Source organism: Zonotrichia leucophrys, chromosome Z (genome assembly GCF_028769735.1).
Source record: "Zonotrichia leucophrys gambelii isolate GWCS_2022_RI chromosome Z, RI_Zleu_2.0, whole genome shotgun sequence".
Lineage (NCBI taxonomy): Eukaryota > Metazoa > Chordata > Aves > Passeriformes > Passerellidae > Zonotrichia > Zonotrichia leucophrys.
This window is the reverse complement of record NC_088200.1, coordinates 37,813,407-37,833,255: the sequence shown is the minus strand read 5'-3', so window position 1 is coordinate 37,833,255 and position 19,849 is coordinate 37,813,407. Positions and strand designations below refer to the sequence as shown.

Here is a 19,849-nt window from a genome sequence, read left to right as displayed (position 1 = left end):
ATGGAGAGGCACATGCTCATTCAACAGAAAAAAGACTTCAAAATATTTCTGAAAATAACCTACTTGAGAACCAATATTTTACATATATAACACTCAGAGAAAAATGAGGGGGGATACAGTTCAGACCTCATCAGATGTATTGCTGTAGAGCTCTGCCAGGGCTGCAACTAGCAACAGGCTCCTTGCACGGAGAAAAAACCCTGCTTTTGCCAGAGGCATAGCTTCCCAGCTCCAGCTGAGTGGTAAACTCAAGGTTTTGGTTTCCCCAGACAGCTGCACACAACCATCCTCATAAAGCTCTGAGATGAGCTGGGATGCTGTAGGTAAGCAAGCCCCCAGTGCCAATCAGGGAAACAAAATTCTTCCTCTTGGATGTTCTCGACTGTTCTGTCCTGCAAGCCATTTGTGGTATATGTAGCAGTGGATGAGAATGCAGAGGAAGGTTGTATTTCACTCTGTGGTTGCATGAAGTATTTGGAAAGACCCAGGTGGAAATTATGCACATGGCATCTGCACTGATGCTGATATAAACCTATGGGGCTGCTGTCATATAATTGACTACTTATGTTTTGGTGGTTGTTTTTGTTTGTTTTGGTTTGGGCTTTTGTTTGTTTGTTTGTTTTGTTCTTTTGGTTTTTGTTGGGGTTTTTTTTTTGTTTTTTTTTTTTTTTAAATAGGAAACTATATGACACCAAACAAAATGAGGAACAAAGGTCTGTGGCTGCACTGACTCTGTGACTGGGACCAGACCAGGTCACCAGCTGTGAAGAGAACTTGAATATCTAGAAAAACAAGAGAGTGAGGCAAGCCAAATAAAGCAAATGCCTCTGTGAGGTGTCTAAGCCACAAACAAGAGACAGAGTTCTGACCTCTTGCTCTCCACTGGAAAGATACCTTAGAATTTAGCAATGGGATTTCACATGTACTTATACAAAACCTGATAAACAGAAAATGCTCCTGGTGATACATACAGTTCATTTACAAGGAGCAAATCCAACCCTCAAAGACAAAATCAAGATTATTAGGTTTGGTGCCATACCATTCTTCAGATATTTGACATTGTTCTCTTACCTTGGATGACATGATGTTTTTGACCTCCTCATCATTGGTAGCTTGTGTAACAGTGATGTCAGGATTGCTGCAGCTTATCACTCGGCTCTGCAGGAGTTTGCTCCCCACAGACACTGCAGAAGTGCGTCCAAAGGTGTAATAACGCGATTCTGTCGAAAGGGCACTGCTGCCTCCACCTGTCACAGCAAGATGCTTGAATTAAGACTAAAGGACAGGTACATGAGACAAACATCAGGTTCAAGCTGGTTTTGCTCAGTGGTTGTATAACATCAGCATTTTGAAAAGAATAAAGCACCTGGAAACCCACTACAGCTGCTTCATTAGCAATCTACACAGGCATTGAAAGAGAAGTTACAGGTATTATCCCAGTCAACAGGGTGATTGCACAAGCAGTACCACAAGATTAATAAGATTAATACCTAAGCAGCAGCACTATTACAATGGCTCTTTCTTCCCATCAGCTCTTTTTAATTTGCTGTAGATTAAGACAATATTCACAGGTCTAAACACAAAATACCACCTTCAATACATTATTTAATACCATCTTTGATGTATCCAAGGAAGCAGGGAGCATTGCCATCAGGAATTTCATAAACGATATCTAGTTTTCAGTTTCACCACGGACCTTTTTCTCCAGGACAAAAAATGCCCAAGTGTATGTGAGCTCACAGATTTTCACATATCCCAACATCACTCTAGATGTGCCTCAAGGGGGATTTAAATTAATATTCAAAAGAGAAAAAGGCCTACATACCTCTAGCTCCCACAGCACAGCTGCTTGTGTTAAATCATTGAACATATACCAATTAATCAAATTAATCCTATAGGCTTTAGGATAATGATTGCAACAGAATACCAGAATGGTTGAGGCTGGAAGGGCCCACTGGAGGCCATCTAGTCCAACCTCTCTGCTCAAGCAGGGTCACCTTGAGTCAGCTGCCTGGGACTACAACCAGGTGGCTTTCTACCATCTCCAAGGTAAAAGGCTTGGGCAACCTTGGGGCAACCTGTACCAGTGCTCAGTCACCCTCAGAGGAAGTGTTTCCTCATGTTCTCTCTCTGTTTCAGTGTGTGCCCATTGCCTCTGATCTTGTCACTGGGTGCCACTGGAAACAGCCAGGCTCTGTCTTTGCACTCTCCTTTCAACTCTTTGTGTACACTGAAGATCCTCCCTGAGGTCTCTTTTCTTCAGGCTGAAGAGCCCAGCTCCTTCAGCCTTTCTTTGTTGAAGAGACATTCCAAACCCTTGCTATTTTTGCAGCCTTTGGCCCGTCTCTGTCCAACAAGTTCATGTCTCTCTTGTACTGGGAGTTCAGAGACAGACAAAGTACTCCAGGGATGGCCTCACCCAGGTTGAGAAGAGGAGAAAGATCACCTGTTTAAACCTGCTGGTCTTACAATATTTTATCCTTCAATGCCAAGTAAAATCTACTTAATGCAAAGTAGATATTGCGTGAGCTCGGCCCTATACCACTTGGCAGTAGGTTACTTTGCATGGAAAGTAATTTATTTATGTACAGGTCAGTAAAACATTGGCATCTTAAGGCCGTATTAACTTATGAAAATGAAATAATTCTAGAAAAAGTTTCCATTTAGGCAATCTCTCTTGCATTCATGTTCATGAAGTTACAACAGTTTGTAGCTATGGAAACCTCTCACCTCAATCCTTCATCTTAAATTAATAACTGAGGGATGGAGATTATCAGGGGCAAGTTCATATTGCTCTTTGCAGTGCTGATATTCCTGACCTACCTCTTAGTGCTTAAATGGTACACAGTCTAGGTCCGAGAAGTTGCATTTGCTGTCTTAAAGATCAATGCCTTTAGTCCTTCTCTCAAAAGTGCCATGCTGAACAGCATATACCAAGAAAAAAAAATACTCCTGCAACCCTTGCCCCAACAATACCTGGTTTGACCACTTCTCTTTGTGGGTCTGGCAGACGAAATACATAGTACACATAAGATGCCAGGAGACAGTTCCTTCCATGCTGATCCTTGCTCAGCTCTTTGCTGTTGTGGAGACTATTCACTATTGAAACCACAGACTCAAAGGCAAACTGTGAGAAGTTGGCTGTGAAACAAAGGCAAGAATTAAAGTCAGCACTGAAGGGTATAACATAATTAAGTGAGGTCATTATTTGAATCAACAACTAATCTTGCGAGGTTCAATTCAGTCCTTAACAAATTCAGAGTTTTAGACAACAATTGCTATGCCCAACCAGACCCAAAGTCTACATAGGCCAATAAACACTCTTTAGCAGACCCACTGACTTTCAACTAAATCACTGGTATTCTCCCACTTTGTGCTACATAAAACTGTTAATTACATTTCTAGCAGCTTTCACACATTTCCTATAAACTATCTTCTTGCAGAATACTAAGACTCATTACCCTCCAGCTGACAGACACATCCAAGCTAGCAGACTTTAGCACAGATATTGTAATGGATGACAGATGTTGATTATCTGAATGAGATAAGAAATTACCTACACCACTGCATGCAAGTATGCCATTTTTCCAGACTTAACATATGTTATAGACAACTGGTATCTCGGTAAAACAAAAATCAGTGTTCACTATTATATTCTCTGGGTTTGTGCTCACTCAACTCTGTCTAAAGATCTTTGGGCAGAGGATATGATGCAGACAGCAGTGTCAGCTGTAGGATAATGATTTTGCTGGTGTTTTACTTGCAAAACAACTTAATTCTAAACAAAGTTGATCAACAACCCACTTTCTGACCTATATTTTCAAATAAGAAAATTACTACAGTTTAATCTACCTTCCAACCAGAGACTGCAGGGGGAAAGGAGAAAAGGCAGTAACTCCATTAAGCCTGATTAAATTGTGCAGTAAAACTCTGTCTTGAGCAGCACAACTCTTTCTGAAGTGTGCTACCCTAAATACTAAGTCCAAGCCTGAATATTTCAGCAAGCATTCCCCCTCACATATCTAGGTTGCTTGCAAAGCCTCTTAAAGACCATGAACCAGTAAATACCTGTCTGGCCAGCTATGACCATAGGCTGTACAGCCAGCTGAAAAAGTTTATCTAGTACCAAATGCAAAAATAAGACAAGAGGTTCCAGGCGTGAAGAATTCAAACAGATAATACTGAGTTTCAATTCATGCTCCAATGAAGCCTCTGTAATCTTTTGATCCATCACTCGAAAGGGGAATGTCACTTGGCTTTCCAGAGAATGGCACAAGGTGAAGAACTTCTCCAGATGGTTGTCCTGCGAATACAGTGTGCTCACAGTTAACAAAGTTGATATATTTCAGGCTAGCTCTACCTAAGAAAAGCCTGATCATACCACCTCATGGGATGAAAGGAAAGATCTTTGCCCTTCTGGTTTTCAGTAGTGGCTGCTCTGAGTGATCAACTTGTAAAGCAGCTGTCACAGTGCTTTGTTTGCTCCTATTCACCTGGTTCAAATTCAGACTGAGGTGAGATCAGCTTAAAGGCAGGAAAGTTATTGCCCTCACTACTGATCACTTGATTTAATGAAAAGACTTTTCCTTCTATTTGATAAAACTCTGTCACATCATAGTCCCTCTGCCACTCATACCTGAATTCCAGCTACCTACAAGTTATGTGCCATATGATTACGCCCTTGTATTTAAAAAACATGCTGCAAAGGGGTGGTGGACCTGCTTCAAACACAGGGCCTTCAGCTGTTAGGACCTATTTACCAGGATTAACTCAAACGGGATAAGGGATAAGAGCCACTGAAAAGCAGCAGAAACAAAACAAAGCTGATCTGTCTCAAACCAGCATCTCAGTAATACGGGCAAAGATCCAATTTCCTGTGGCATTTAAATGATGGGAATCATTGAGGTCTCACCCAGCACTAAGCTTTTGTCCCCAGAGTGCATGTCATTAAGTGAGCTGCTTAACACATATTGGCAGTGTATGTCAATGGAGGCGGGGAGGAGCTAAGTCTTTGGAGGTGTGGACACACAGTCTGAACTAGCCTTGAAGAACAGCAGATGCAGAAGCTGGCACTGTGCCTGCCAGCACCTTTCAGTCACAGCCTGAGCAGACTCCTGCTGAGCTGAGAGGACACCAGGCTCCCTATTGCTCCATGTGACTTGCTGCCAGGAGTGCTCATTTGTTCACTCCACCAACAGATTTAATTTCACCAAAGGATTTCATTCACAGAGGATATCAAGTTATTTCCATAGCTCCTAATTTATTTTGTTTTTAAACTGTTTGGATTTAAACACCTCAGTTTCATAAACCCGGTAAATTGGTCTGGACATCTGAATTTTCTTTGAAATGAAACTCGAGCTGTGTGTTGCTTCTGATGCATTACCTGGGTGTGAACAGATGACACAGCTTGAACTTCAACAACGAAAACGCCCTTGTGTCCTTCAACCCACTTTATAGGGGGTGTCTGAGATGGAATTTTCTGTGATGGAAAAAAAATGGGAATCATTATTCTTTTAATGCTCAAACAGAAAGTCTGTTTACATGAGGGTCTATAGGGTATTCCCACTAATCACTTCATTTTAGACATCCAAATTCAGTGCCACACAGAGGATGACAGCTAAGCATCTCCTTGTTCTCATGGACATTTGTACAGAAGCTGATGCACTGAACAGTGCATCACATTCAGACAAATTTAGACAATTTCAGCTGGATGTCTAGCACAGACCACATAAATATACATCTTCTGATGGGATATTGTTAAGGCTAAAATTTCCCGGTCAAAGCATTGCCAATGGCATTCTGTGGCAATGTGGTGCAAATTTCCTACATGCCATGTTTACTGGGAGCAGTTTTCTCCTCCAGTAATACCTGATTCCATTTCTACTCCCTTTCCCACAAATCACAGAAAAAAAAAAACAAAAAACAAACCAAATTATCCTGTGGAAAGAATCAAATTATTGCCTTGACACTCTTGAAACAAATGTATCCCTGATTAGACAATTCACAAGAATTTTCTTGCATAGCTAACTTCTAAAAAACAGTATAATTATATAAAATATTAACACCAGTGACAATAACAACAACACTTTTCTTGACTTTCCCCTTCTAAAGAACAAAAAGGAGGCACTGCTTATCAGCAGACAGCAATGTTAGTTTGTAAAACAGTTATGCTGTTCTCCTACATTAGGAAAATACTATCTTTTAATAATTTTGTTTGTTACCTCAGGCGAGTGAATTGAATAGTGTAAAGGCAGTTTATCCAATGCAACAGGAAGACTATAATGTCCAGTTTGAAGACGATCATTTAAGAGAACTGGCAGCCACTGAAACAAATGAAGAGAAAACACAGCAATATTCCTGATGATATATGATTAGACCCATTTATTTAATTTGTTAGATACAGTCAACAAAACAACAAATGAGATATTGACCTAAGCCTCTCTGGTCTAACCCATTCAACAGTAATTTCTTTGTATTTTAAATTCAAAGATAGCTGATAGCTACTGTAGAAAAATGTACTACAAACCATCTCTTTTGAAGAAAACAAACACAAAGCTTCTCATGTGTGACACACATTTTTCTAATAAATCCTATCAGAAGGATTTTGTGGAATCCGTGTTCTGATTTAAAAATCAATGTATCTTGAATACACTGATTCTTGGTATTGAAGCAAATCAACAGCTAAAGTTTTGCTGGAATGAAATTGAACATCTTCCTTGTGGTTACCATGCCAGTCTGACTTTTCATATCCCTGCATTGACATTTGGACACATTTAATTTTTTATTCAAGTTTGAAAGAAGCTGCACATTTGAATATCACAGGGCAAAAACATTTTGTAATTAGATGAACAGAAACTTGAAAATTAAGTCCTTACCTATGTCAAATCTTGGTCCTGAGCTAATTTACTTCTTAACAATCTCACTGACATTGGTGAGACTAAAACTGCCCATAAAAGAAAGCCCAGTTGAAAGGATTCTCAGTACTGTGGTTTGAAAACTCCAAAAGCTAACAAAGAAATAAACAAACAAACAACCAAAAATACACAAACACAATGGCCTCCCAAACTTCATAGAAAAGTACTTCATGGAAAGTACTTGTCTGGCTCCACATCTCAATTGCTGACCAAAGTTGCAGGATGTTTTCAAATCTGAAAACATCATCCTCAATTCTTTCCTTTTCTATGAAAATTTCTCCAGTAAAAAATACTGTTTGATACAGAAAAAGGTCAGAAAGACTATGCTACAACATGTATTTCTTAATCTAAGACATTGTAGTCTCAACATGAAGATAAAGAAGGCAAGAGAATTAAATTTTAGAGTCTTTCTGGTTTTTAAATTTTTATGGGGATAAAAGACAATTTAGAGCAGAAATGAAGTGCCATGTAAAACCTAAATTAAAATATTACATTAGCTATTACCTCATGTATGGACATGGTAACAGTAATAATTGTAATTATGTATGGTTTAAGTTCTTTATTTTTCAATAAATAGGATCCAACAGAATGAGACTACATGCTATAAGGCATTGCTGTTGCAAATATTTAGGTGCATATTTCAGTTGATTCAAGTGAATTTAATAAGTTCAAAGACAGCTAAAACAGTAAAATTATAGGATGAGGATGTAACACATGTCAGGTGGCATATAGTTTCTATGAATTCACACTAAGATCTTCCACTGGTTTTGATGTATTGCCATAACCAGAAAAGGAATAAATGACCAAATTCTTGACAAGCAGGGAGCTTGCATGGGAGACACACAGACATGCACATACACGCACCCACACACACCCACTCTTATGTATCACATGGAACTTACTGAATACCCCAGGAGGGTTTCAACAGATGCTCCTTGCTTTGGTTGGCAGCTGATGTGATAGAATGTGAACAGTAGATGGTGTTTCTCTGTGAGTTTTGCTGGCAGCTTAATTTTCACTTCTTCGTAAAAGTCAGGGGATCTGTTAAAAAAAATGCCAAGCGCATTCTCAAAGTAAGTATAAGAATGAACAAGAGACAAATTTGCCAGTTGGCTTTTATGTGCAATGGTTATAAAACCAGATAAATTCTGAAAACAGAGCTGAATTAAACAAAGTATACATATACATACACACACATTTTTATGAACTTGAAATATTTTTATGCATTATGAATCTGGAAGTTATATTTGTGAACAATCTACAGCTTTGAATCAGAAGAAAACAGACAGTATCAGCTGGACAGATTCAGCTTCCACCTATCTCTAGGTTGAATCTCTGTTTTGGATTTTTGCATAAGTATTCTGCAAATCCTAAATCCCAAGTTTTCATTTATGAGCATGAGAACATTCCTTCAGCTCCTTTGGATCTGTGAATACATTGAAGTGAATGACCTTAAAAGTTGCGCTGTTTCTTGTTCCTGCTCCTGAATCATCATAGTAGGAATATTCTCAACTACTAAAAAGCTTCAAACAAGAAAAGTGAAGGTCGCTTCTACAACAGCCACTTATGCAAATGAATGTAGCAATCCAAATTAGATACCATAAATTGCACAAAACATAAATGTTTAAAATGGCATTCCTTGATGAACTATGTAGGGTAACTATAACGTAGAGAGATCATGGTTAATACTTCTTAAGTTATTTGAATAGATAGTAACAACACTTACTTATTATGATATGTGACAGCTGTGTATATTTCTTGGACAAATTCTGGACCTGAAGATTTCCCAAAAATTACCTACATTAAGAAGAAGAGAAAATCAGGACTATAGCACTTATTTGCCATCATCTTGTGTAAATTTTGAGACAGTACCTAAAACTTTGAAATGACTACTCAGTTTTATCTTAGCTTGTTGGCATAAATGTCTTATTACCAAGTACCTTCCTCACCCTCCATTCAGGGTAAAACACCAGGAAAATGGAGCAGACTTATTTCTAAGTCACTGACTACCTCACATCACATTCTTTAGTCATGAACTAAAAGCTTAGGAATCATAGGAAAAAAAAGTTATGGTAAGCCACTTACACGTTGTCACACTGCCTTTATCTAAGTGTTAAAAAGTTAAATAAAAAGTATTTTTAGGAGTTTTGTTTTCCAGTTGTAACCGGCACATTCAAGGTGAGATACATCTCACCTTACCTTGGAGGTCCAAAGTCCCTTTAAAATCAATGAAGAAAAACATGCATTTCTGGTGCTAGATTTGCTTTCCTAAGATACATGTCTGTGATGTACCAGACAAGGTAAGGCCTTGAAATCAAATAATTTAAAGGGAGCCCTGGGAGATGATCTTAGACAAGAATCTCTGCATTGTGCAAGCTGTTACATATGTATTGAGAAGTAGATCACTTACAGTGGAGAGAGAAGACAGATGAACTGTGTCTGTCCTAACCATTTGTCAAAACCTAATCATAACACAGGCAGAGTTTAAGGAAACCAGCAATGCAGTGTTGTGTAAAAGAACATTCTGTGTTACATTCACATGGCACAGCTCTGGCTCTAGAGGAAATGTAGCTTGGGAAACACTACTGATGCTCTGATTTCAGGTCCACAGGTTATGTGGAGCAAGGCTGTGAAGTATATATTAAACAATGTCAGCACACTGATAAAGGCTGGTTGGATGATAATCCTTGGTCCAACAGATTGTTGGACTAAAGTTTCCTCAACATAATATTTCTACTAATTGTTTTCCTTCTCCAACGCATAAAATCACAGAAGATTTTCATCTCAAAGTCATTCTCAAGTAGCCAACAGCAATGTCTTGAAAACATAAAAAAAATTCGGGCTGAAGCAGGCATCTGGGTTGGAACACGTCAAACTGAGCCTCTGAAGCTTGGTAAAGTTGAATAGAGATCTTAGAGTGAGAGATGTTGAACAACCTGAACATAGATAGGACTGTCTGCTCTGCTAGGAGTGTGCATGTGTACCCTAATACACAGTGTGTTTCAAACATGGAAAGCTCTACCTACACTGCATAATTGTGCATCCATTCATGCTCAGGAATGAAGATCCCAATTTTTACCTTCCAGCGTAATATCTTCTGGCACTTGTGTTAACACAGTGTATACAGAGGAGTTACCTTGCAAAATATACTACATCACTCTTAAGAGGTCTCTGAAGCTCTGTGAATTTTACCCTTAGAAATTCCAGCATGATACTACATGATATTATGTCATTCTTCTGAAAAGAGGGTAGGAAGATTTAGATAAGAGAGAGCAACGTGCTTCTGGTTCCACTAGAATCACAAAAAAGTCTTTTTTGTTGTGGGTAAGGAGTACGGCCCTGCTTTAGTAAGAGAATGAAAGCTTCTCAAGCTCTCTGTGTTAGGCTTCCCAAGACCCCACTAGAAACTGTGGTGATGGGAAGTAAATAATGACTACTAGGTTTCTCAGGAATGCATGTAAACAAAAGCCTGCTAAGAAATCTCAGCATTTATTACCGGCATTGCACAGGATGGGTCTTCACCACACATAAACTGGATCTTGATGGTAATGTTCCTTGCAGAAGCCAGTCGGTTAGCAAAATTCAGCCTCTGAGGGTAAACATAGAGGAGATTTCTGGAACAAAGATAAGGAAGAATTGGTAAATGGCAAGCATATACCTGTTTGAAAATTAGGAGCACAAATTAGCATCTTGCTCACTCCTCTCCCTGTCCTTCAATTCCACCTACATATTGAAAGACCTGTCAGAACTCAATTTCAGAAGTCCACAAATAAAATATAATTTCTTGGTGTGACACATAGGACATCCTGTATTTAAGGTCTCACCTACACTAAGCTATGTTCTGTGACAAACAAACTATTATCTTTGCTTGATGTAATGAAAAGCAGGACTCTCTTGAGAATGCAGTTCTTTTCTCAGATGTGAATAATCAGATATTGGAAAGGGGAAAGAATCACTCAGAGTAATAAAAACAAGGAAATCAACAACTGAAGTTCATACATTCATATAGTATAGCAAAAAAAGAAGCATCTATTTCTGGATTATACAAAGCAGTATTAATGAACTTGAGTAAATATAAATAGGAAAATTTGAAACAATAATTCTATAAGCTACCTCTTATTAGTAATAATGCTTTGAAATATAGCATACTTTGCCTTTTACTAACTTCTGTACATGAATGTATCACTAAACATAAAAAGCACCTTTAATTTCTGTGGGGAATGTGACAGCATAGGTGGTCTTCTGATGTATAATTCCAGTAGAAGAGTAAAAAAATTAATAGATTTTTCTCTGGTGAAATTTATGGCAAATCTGAGATTTCAGGTAGCTATGGATTACACACAGATTCTGGAATCATGATTATGTCCATTTACTGTCTTGTTTTCCCAGTCTGATATAGGTTTCTCACTGCTTGTCCTCTAGTGTAAGGAATAAGAGTAGTGTTGAAAGAAGCATGCTGGCTTTCAGTGAGAAACAATGAAGACTACTCATGAACTTTCATGATTTCTTTTTGTCTGTGACAGTCAGAAGCTGCACACAGAATTGCACTCTCCTTATCACAGATGTCTCCTCAGTACCACTGCCAGCTGAAAAAGTCAAGCAGCCCTGGAGAATATTGTCATTAAGTCAGACAGTCCATCTCCCATAGACTGTATCCCAAGACCAGGAAAACTGTGGTTTATTCTTCTGATTTCCATGTGTCGCAACATGACAGTACTGTTCAATTACACAGGCCAAGCTACTCTTTTCAACCAACATGTGCTACATGGCATGCCTCAGTAAAAGAAATTGCTTTTAACTTGCCTTTCCCTTCACTCAGAATGGTACTTCTGCCTGTCACAGTAGTGCACTCCCTTCCTCACCACCTTATCTACAAGTTTTGCTTTGCCAAATTCTCTCCCAGATCATGTTAAGTAAAGCTAAGTGAATGAGCTAAGTGAAATATACTGGTAACCTCTACTGAATTATACTTGGGGGACTGACATATTAAATGAAGGATATTGTCAATACTACATCTGCCAGAAGCTAAGAAATACATGTAGGGAAGGCTGAATAATACAGCCATTGCGTCATTAATCTGCAGCCTAGGACAAGATGTCACAAATCTACATAATGTTCCTGAGCACTGGATTTTACTTTTAGGAGTGACTTGAGATGAAAGATATGCAAAAACACAGAGAGCTCTCTGCTGACTACACAACTGAGGAAGCATTATTCCAGCAAGTACTGGACTGAAGAGCTAAAGCTTGTGCCATTTATGCTGAAGCAGTTTTAGGGATCTTGCTTACATGTGTATTAAACCCATCAGCACCGAGGAAGAACAGACACAAATGCTGACTCTGGATATCCTGCAGAGATGAAAGCGATGGCTGACATCTAAAGCAGGAAGGTGCGATGATGATCAAAAAATGTTCCCTCACACACGTGCGAATTGTAAACCCACTGCTGATCCCTGCCTTAGTGCAACTGCCTGCACTCCATCCATACACTCCAAAAGTCTGAGGGGAACCAAAGACAAGGAGCATTCTCACATGGCCGTTAGCAGAGGCATTGGGGCAGCAAATACTGCAGCCTTTTAGATAATCAGACAAATAGGAGGCACATAAGGATGTGGTGGGCTCCAGGAAGCAGTGCACCTCCCCCAAGGCTCTGCATTGAGCAGAACTATTATAGCAACATGTTGCAGCAAATACTTCTGGTCAGTGAGATCAAATTTCTCCCCTCACTCTCCCTTCACAAAGTGCAGCACTCTACCTCCACATACAGTCAATGTGCTTAAAAAACAGAACAGCTATTCAAGGGACAGCATGAGTCTACCAAAGCCATGGCAGAGCACCCAGAATACAGAACACCCTGAGAATACAGTCCCAAAGGCCAGCAGAGTCCTGGGTGAGGCACAGATGCCAATAGCTTCTGTGGGTCAGAGAATTACCCAGAAGAGTGATAAGAGACTATTTCGGAATCAGTTACATGCTGGGAAAGCTAAGGGTCCCCCTAACCTGGCACAGGACACCAAGTGGCAATTCTCATACGAATTTGCTGATCTTCCTACGTTTTCATGTGGCTTAGCAGTGATTTAATCACTTCCCATGGGCAAAGCAAAACAGACCTATCCTGCGCCAAAATAAAATCTATTCAGAGTTTCAAGCCTGTGACACTCTTATTTAGTGTTTGTAAATACTGCTTGTGCATATGTGCACATAAAAGAGTCCTTCTGTTTGTTAGATTACACCTCATGTGAGGTGTCAACAAGTGCATCTCAACTTGTCATGAACTTCTTATGAACATTCTCAACCTTCTTATGAATATTAGGCTTCTTCACTGATGACAGTGATGAGAATTCCATACAGAGCAAAACTCAACATATGTGCAAGTAGTCCCTACTGATACAAAGCAGGAATGTTCTGTAGGTGAGGAGTGATGGATGAATTAACACTGACATTTAAAACTTATGGTACTAGACACAAAAGCTCATGAACCCATTAGTTAAACTTTTCAATATTTGTTGATTCTTTGACAATTTTGGTGGGGAATCTTCAGGCAAAAAATGGTTAAAAATTAAAAAGCACCTCATAAATGTTTAACCAAACATGGAAACCCATTCTAGTCAGCCATTAACTAGGAAAATAGAACAGTGACAGAACTTCAACAAGAGGATGTGTATGAGTCATACATTCCATATTTTAGGATGGGTAATTTGGAAAATAGTTTGAATTATTTTTCTCATGTTGCTAAAATTTTGAATCATCTGAAGATCTGGTGGACAGACGTAAAACTAGACTAGAGGGCCCTTAGAAGACTCACATGTAGCAGACATGCTCTCTCTGGATTTCACAGGCAGAGAGGAGTAAATAGTGCTGCGAGAGCAATAACAGGAGTGAGACACCGTTATTCATTATTGATGAATAACCTCACCCAAACTAGTCAAGAATGGGGTGGAATGATTACCCCCAAAGCATAGGCCTCCAGCTCACACTACCGACTACAGCAAGTCTGAGAATACTGCTAAGTGGTTTGCAATTAAATGAAAATGAAACCACAAAGGAAAGGGGTTTTTTTCATCTTCCTTCAAAAATCCCCAAAGCGTTAGGTAGTGCCCCTATCACACACAGAACTTCCTGTGCCTGGTTAAGCTGAGTTACTGCTGAAGTGATGTGACAAATCCCTCTTCCTCAGCACCAACATTTCATAGTGGCAGTAAACAGCATCATTTTCATTTATATTTAATGAGAAAATAAAATGACAAGCAAACTTTAAATTATATGATTTTTCCTATTAAAAATAGAGGGGTATGAAAGAAATAAATCTTGGAATGTTTTGACAATTTCAGGGAAATATTTTTATTAAAGAAATGTAAGTACACAACAAAAAGAAGTGCTCAATTTCACAGTGCACAAAGAAAGTGGGCTGGCTGATCTCTCTGGCATAAATCAGAAATAGCATCATTTAAAATAATGGCATTACACCAGTAAAAAAAAAAGCTTGCAAGACCTGAGTTCAAAGACTATAACAGAAGGCTCCACTTTTCCTTTCAGAAAGCAAAAATATATTTAAAAAAAAACCCCAAAAACAAAAAAAACCCTAAACAAACAAAAACCAACCAAACAAAAAAATACCAAACCAAAACAAAAAAATCAACAATTCATTCTTCTGAAATACCTTTGACAACCTCCCCACCCCAGTGTCTACATGTATAGCACTGGCAAAAAAAAAAAAATGGTTTGCAGACTTATATCCAAAAATTAGAAAACATTAAATCACCTTTAAGGCCCTAGCAAGCCGTGACTCACATCTATGACTAAATGCTATCAAATTGCTTAAGTAAGACAGGATGGTTTTACTTTTCAGATTAGAAGAAAGGGAATAAAATAATAGTGAAACACTTTGTATTTGGCTCTATTACAAATTCAGAGTTACTCCTCATGGGTTAGTTTAATGTCAGACTGAAAATGGCATTCACCATGTGGAAAACTAAGCTCCGAGTTCAACATGACAGTTAAATTAAGCAAAGGGTCATAGGACTCCATGGAGGGGTGTGGACAGGCTGGATCATGGCTGAGCCCAGTGGTGTGAGGCTCAACAAGGCCCAGTGCTGGGTCCTGCCCTTGGGTCACAGCAAGCCCAGGCAGTGCCACAGGCTGGGGCCGAGTGGCTGCAAAGCTGCCCCAGGAAAAGGCCCTGGGAGTGCTGGTGGCAGCAGCTGAGCATGAGCCAGCAGTGCCCAGGTGGCCAAGAAGGCCAATGGCATCCTGGCCTGTGCCAGCAATGGTGTGGCAGCAGGAGCAGGGCAGGGACTGACCTCCTGTACTCAGCACTGGTGAGGCCATACCTCAAATCCTGTGTGCATTTCTGAGCCCCTGACTCCGAGAAGGATACGGAACTGCTGGATTGTGTGCAAAGAAGGTCAACAGAGCTGGGGAAGGGTCTGGAGCACAAGTCCTGTGATGAGCTGCTGAGGGAGCTGGGAGGGTCTAACTTGGAGAAAAGGAGGCTCTGAGGGCTTTAAGGATGTACAACAGAATACACATTAAGATGTATTTCTTCACCAAAAGGGCTGTCAAGCATTGGCAGGCTATACAGGGAAGTTGTGCAGTCACAGGTAGCTGTGCTGCTTAAGGGACATGGTTTAGGGGTGGACTTGGCATGGCCAGGTTACAGCTGGACTTCATGTTCATTGGCCTACATCACCTATGTATGTGAGCTGTGTCTTTATAGACACTCTCTTCATTATTACAAGTTAGACTGAACAAATCCTACTTTCTCTTGTTGCCATGACTTTTACTTAGGGTGAAAATCAAAATGGAGATTTAAAAGAAAAGGTTAAGCATGTAAGGTGTGAACTCGTGCTGAAAGAATGTGAATGTTCAGTGATAGCAAGCATTTCCTCTAATGTGAATGTATGTATTCAATACAGACACCCTGGCAATAGAAGGATAGTGTGAAGACACCCAAATTTGCTTTAGGAGAAGCACAAATTAATGGTTGGCGTGGTGGCTTTGATACTTATTATGTCTGGTTGCAGAAGTGAGAACCTGATGAGAGCTAAAGGGAGAATATTCTGTGCAGACTCTACTGTTGTTACAGCTCAGAAACACAGTAGTTGCTAATGGTTTTTGTCCAAACCAAACCTTTAGACACTGCAAGACTGCACACTTACTGGGGCCAGACAATGAGTAGGAAAGTTAAAATTCTGTCTTAGTTTTTCATTAAACTAAAAAAGGCATCTTGTCTCACATTCATTTACATTTCGACTTTCAATTCCATAAAAACTACTTTCCCTATAGAAATGTCTGCATTAAAGTTCTACCACTATCTAATTCCATCTTGATACACAGAGAAGACAAAAGTACCACAACTCTCTGCATTTTAGCGTACTGGTGCTGTGAGCTGCCCTCGGGAGATTGAATGCCACTGGATTATGGCAGAGCTCAGGAGTAACTCCTCCAAAACTTCTAATGAGGCTATAGCCAAACTGGCTTACTTATTTCCTGCTGACACCACACTGCAAGCTGTTATTGTAAGATAAGTTTTGCCACTTCCTTTTTGCTTTCCTTTAAAACTGAGACACAAATCCAGGTGTCACCAAGAGCAAAACGGATCTCCAGTTTACTGTGAAGGTGTGGACCATCTCCCCAGAATAAATTAGTTTGCCATGGTGCAGTTCTGAGTTGTACAGAACCACAAGTCTCGTTCTTCTCTCCTCCTGGGTTGGGTCAGGTGAGCAGGTGGGAGAGCTGGCTGTTTGTTAATTTCCACTGCAAGAAATGAGTAGTAAGCTTGATTCTGTGCCTTCATTCTGTGATTCCTTATTGGTAGTTTCATTTTTGCCACTAACACAATACAGTATCTAGCTACTGTTTTAGGGAACAGAAATCCCCCTTAGCATAGCATCATCTACTATTATTGTCAGAAGCTCCCTCGTCTTGACTAACACAATACTCTGATGAAAGTCATTATTTCAAGTTATTTCTGTATCTATAATACTGCAACACACCCCATCAGAATTACTATCAGCTATTACTATAACACCACTCACTAGCAATGAAATATGGCGCAAACACCTTGAAGCATATTCTTCTGCTGTTAATTTCTTGTAAGACATTCACATGTTCCAGATTATTAAGAAATAAATTATTGGAATTGCTCACTTGCATGCCACTGAGTACTGTGATCACCTTGAAACAATCATAACAGAACAGATTCAAAGAAATTATATTACATAGCGTAAAGTGTTCATTCATAATTAAAAAGTTCATAGAGCAACACATTATTTCCTCAGATATTCAGATGACTCAAATTAACAATAGAAACAACTGAGCATAAAAATTTACCAGAAGTGATAAACAACAGTAAAATCTACTGGAAAAAAAAAGCCTAAAACCAAACAAACACATAGGAGAATAGATAGATAGATAGATAGATAGATAGATAGATAGATAGATAGATGGAAAGATAGATAGATACCAAATCAATGACAATTGTTAAAGGAGTTTATTCTAAATGTTATAGAAAATTTATCAAAAGACAACACAATTAGATTAGTAAACTCCTTATAGACTATCGTGCAGGTATTTTATCTTGTAATGGCTAGGAAAATGAAATCATCAGCCCAAATTGTTTTTAGCCTTTTTAAAAAAATATTTTTAGTTTCTACTTCTGAAAAAACATATGAATCACATTTTTCAAAGAAATGTCAAAAATATATGTTATTTCTTACCTATAAATGGTGTGGGGAACATACACTTCTCTAATTGGGAATTCCAAAATTTCTTTGTGAGGGCGATTACGGTTTTCTGAAAATGGCTTCAGTGGGAGTAGTTCCGGTGTCAGACAATAACCAATGTTTTCTGGAGCTGGGGCAATTTCCCCTCTAAGGCTTCCTTTAAAATCAAATCACAAAATATTAACAAAAATAGAAAAAAAATATCAGTCTATAATAAAAGAAAAATTAAAACAATATGTAAGGTTACATAGCAATGGCTCAGAAAAAAGAACTGGCCCTTGGGCGGCATGAGAAGAAAGATACAGAGGAAGTAGGCTACACACAATCCAGTCACAATCAGGTCAACATAGAGCTTCTTAAGCCTACTCTGTACTGCTTCAAAGAAAATGGAAAGAAAGAACGAATACTGTATGCTGGCTGATGTTCTAGCGTCTTTCACACACAAGTAACATAACATTTGTCTGGGAGACTAACAAAAGGTATGCTGTCTAATACAGTTTTCTCTTACTCCCCCTCCCCTCAGATTCTGCTGGGATTAATCTCTGGCAAAGTAGGCACCACCCATCAGGAAAGCTAGGCTTTCTGTGGTGAGCAGTTACACAGTTAGTACTGATAACATTTACCCCACTATAAACAGACTTTCAATTTAAATTCTCTACTGTGGTAAGTTAAAACCATTTGGGCAGCTCAGACTTGTCATTTCTGGAAAATAGCTAAAAAGGAAAAACAGCTTTGTCCTCAGTTCATATTTTTTAAGTTTCCTCCACAATGCAGAAGAGGTTGAACTGTAATTTACTTGAAAAGAAAAATTAAGCTGGTCAGGTGTTTGACAGTAGCTAAACACTGCCTGTACTTCTCTTCTTGGTTACCTAATTCTGACTCTAATATCAAGCTAAGATGAAATGTGTACACATTTTAATCTCTCTCTATAAAATATGAACCATTTCAAAACATTGCAGGGAAGCAGCAAGGATCCTTGAAATTTGCTATAAAGAACAGTCTTCAAATGGTTTGAATAACAAAAGATATCCAGTAGGTACACTGTAAATTAGGGAGAAAAAGAAATAATTTTGTAATATTAAACTAAATCTAAATTTCCATACTCATTCATGCAGAAAAAAAAATAATTCAAAAGCATTTGTGTTCAGGTAGACACCAGAAACCCAGGAAGTTCCACAACAGCACATATTATAGGCTTTTAACCCAAGTCTAATAGGTTTTGAGTTCGGACTTTTCAGAACAGTTTAGGGGAGAAAAATACATTTAACAACTTCCATCCAAAACTAATTATGTACCTGGTACAGTCTTAATTCTTCTTTGTAAGGAAGATGATCTTTTGAAATCAGCTAAAAATTTAAATAGATCTTCATCACTGAGCCTGTCTCCTTCCTACCAAGAGAAAGACAAAAATCAGTACCTTTGTAACAATACTTCATAGCATGGACAGAAGGTTCAGGAGTGAACCATGTCCTCAAGGCGTCCAAAGCAAGTGGATTACTATTTACTTGACTGGGGTTGTCCTCTGTCCCCACACAAATATAACTGGTAGCTTTTCCCAACACAATTCATACTACATTGATAAAAAAATGTCTTATGAAATCAGACGTAAAGGTTGTCCTCTGTCCCCACACAAATATAACTGGTAGCTTTTCCCAACACAATTCATACTACATTGATAAAAAAATGTCTTATGAAATCAGACGTAAAGAGAATACAGTACTTGTTTAAAGAAGATGTTACTGTTCAGAGGCATTGCTCTGAAGTTTGATGCTGGATAGTTATCCTCTGAGCTGAAACCTCTCTCAGAAAGCCTTCTTGCCTGCAGCAGTGTTGCCTTCTTGTCACTACTGGAACCTTTCCCTTCAAAGAGAAATTAAATGTATCATCATCTTGTTTTTTGCTTTTTGCTAGAGTACAAGGATTCCCAGAATACACTAGAAAACTGCAGAAAAATCTCACAAGCATCAGAGGATAGAGCACCTAAAACATTCTGCTTCTTTTATTTTCAGCTACGTGAAATAGTGGAATACTAGGACACACCTATTGAAGTGACATTATTTCTGTTACAGAGCAAATGTTTATTTAAATTTTTAGTTCATGGGTTATAAAGTGTATTGAACAATGGTCCTGCCTACCAAACTGATACGTTTGATATCTTGATTGCTCAGTATTGCTAGCTAACTACATAGGCAAAGGAAATTTTACTTCTACA

General features: G+C 38.8%; 1 protein-coding gene across 1 annotated transcript in view; it reads right to left on the bottom strand.

Moving 5' to 3' along the window:
- The window catches only part of DOCK8 (dedicator of cytokinesis 8), a 69,094-nt gene that overhangs the window by 33,271 nt on the left and 15,974 nt on the right, over window positions 1-19,849 (bottom strand). The window contains exons 12-22 of the mRNA XM_064736779.1: window positions 19,358-19,497; window positions 18,933-19,026; window positions 17,632-17,794; window positions 10,411-10,528; window positions 8,641-8,711; window positions 7,817-7,955; window positions 6,222-6,323; window positions 5,384-5,479; window positions 4,069-4,303; window positions 2,977-3,141; window positions 1,072-1,247 (exon numbers count right to left, since the gene is read on the bottom strand). Coding sequence (XP_064592849.1) covers window positions 1,072-1,247; window positions 2,977-3,141; window positions 4,069-4,303; window positions 5,384-5,479; window positions 6,222-6,323; window positions 7,817-7,955; window positions 8,641-8,711; window positions 10,411-10,528; window positions 17,632-17,794; window positions 18,933-19,026; window positions 19,358-19,497 — 1,499 coding nt within the window. The remainder of the gene's footprint in view (window positions 1-1,071; window positions 1,248-2,976; window positions 3,142-4,068; window positions 4,304-5,383; window positions 5,480-6,221; window positions 6,324-7,816; window positions 7,956-8,640; window positions 8,712-10,410; window positions 10,529-17,631; window positions 17,795-18,932; window positions 19,027-19,357; window positions 19,498-19,849) is intronic.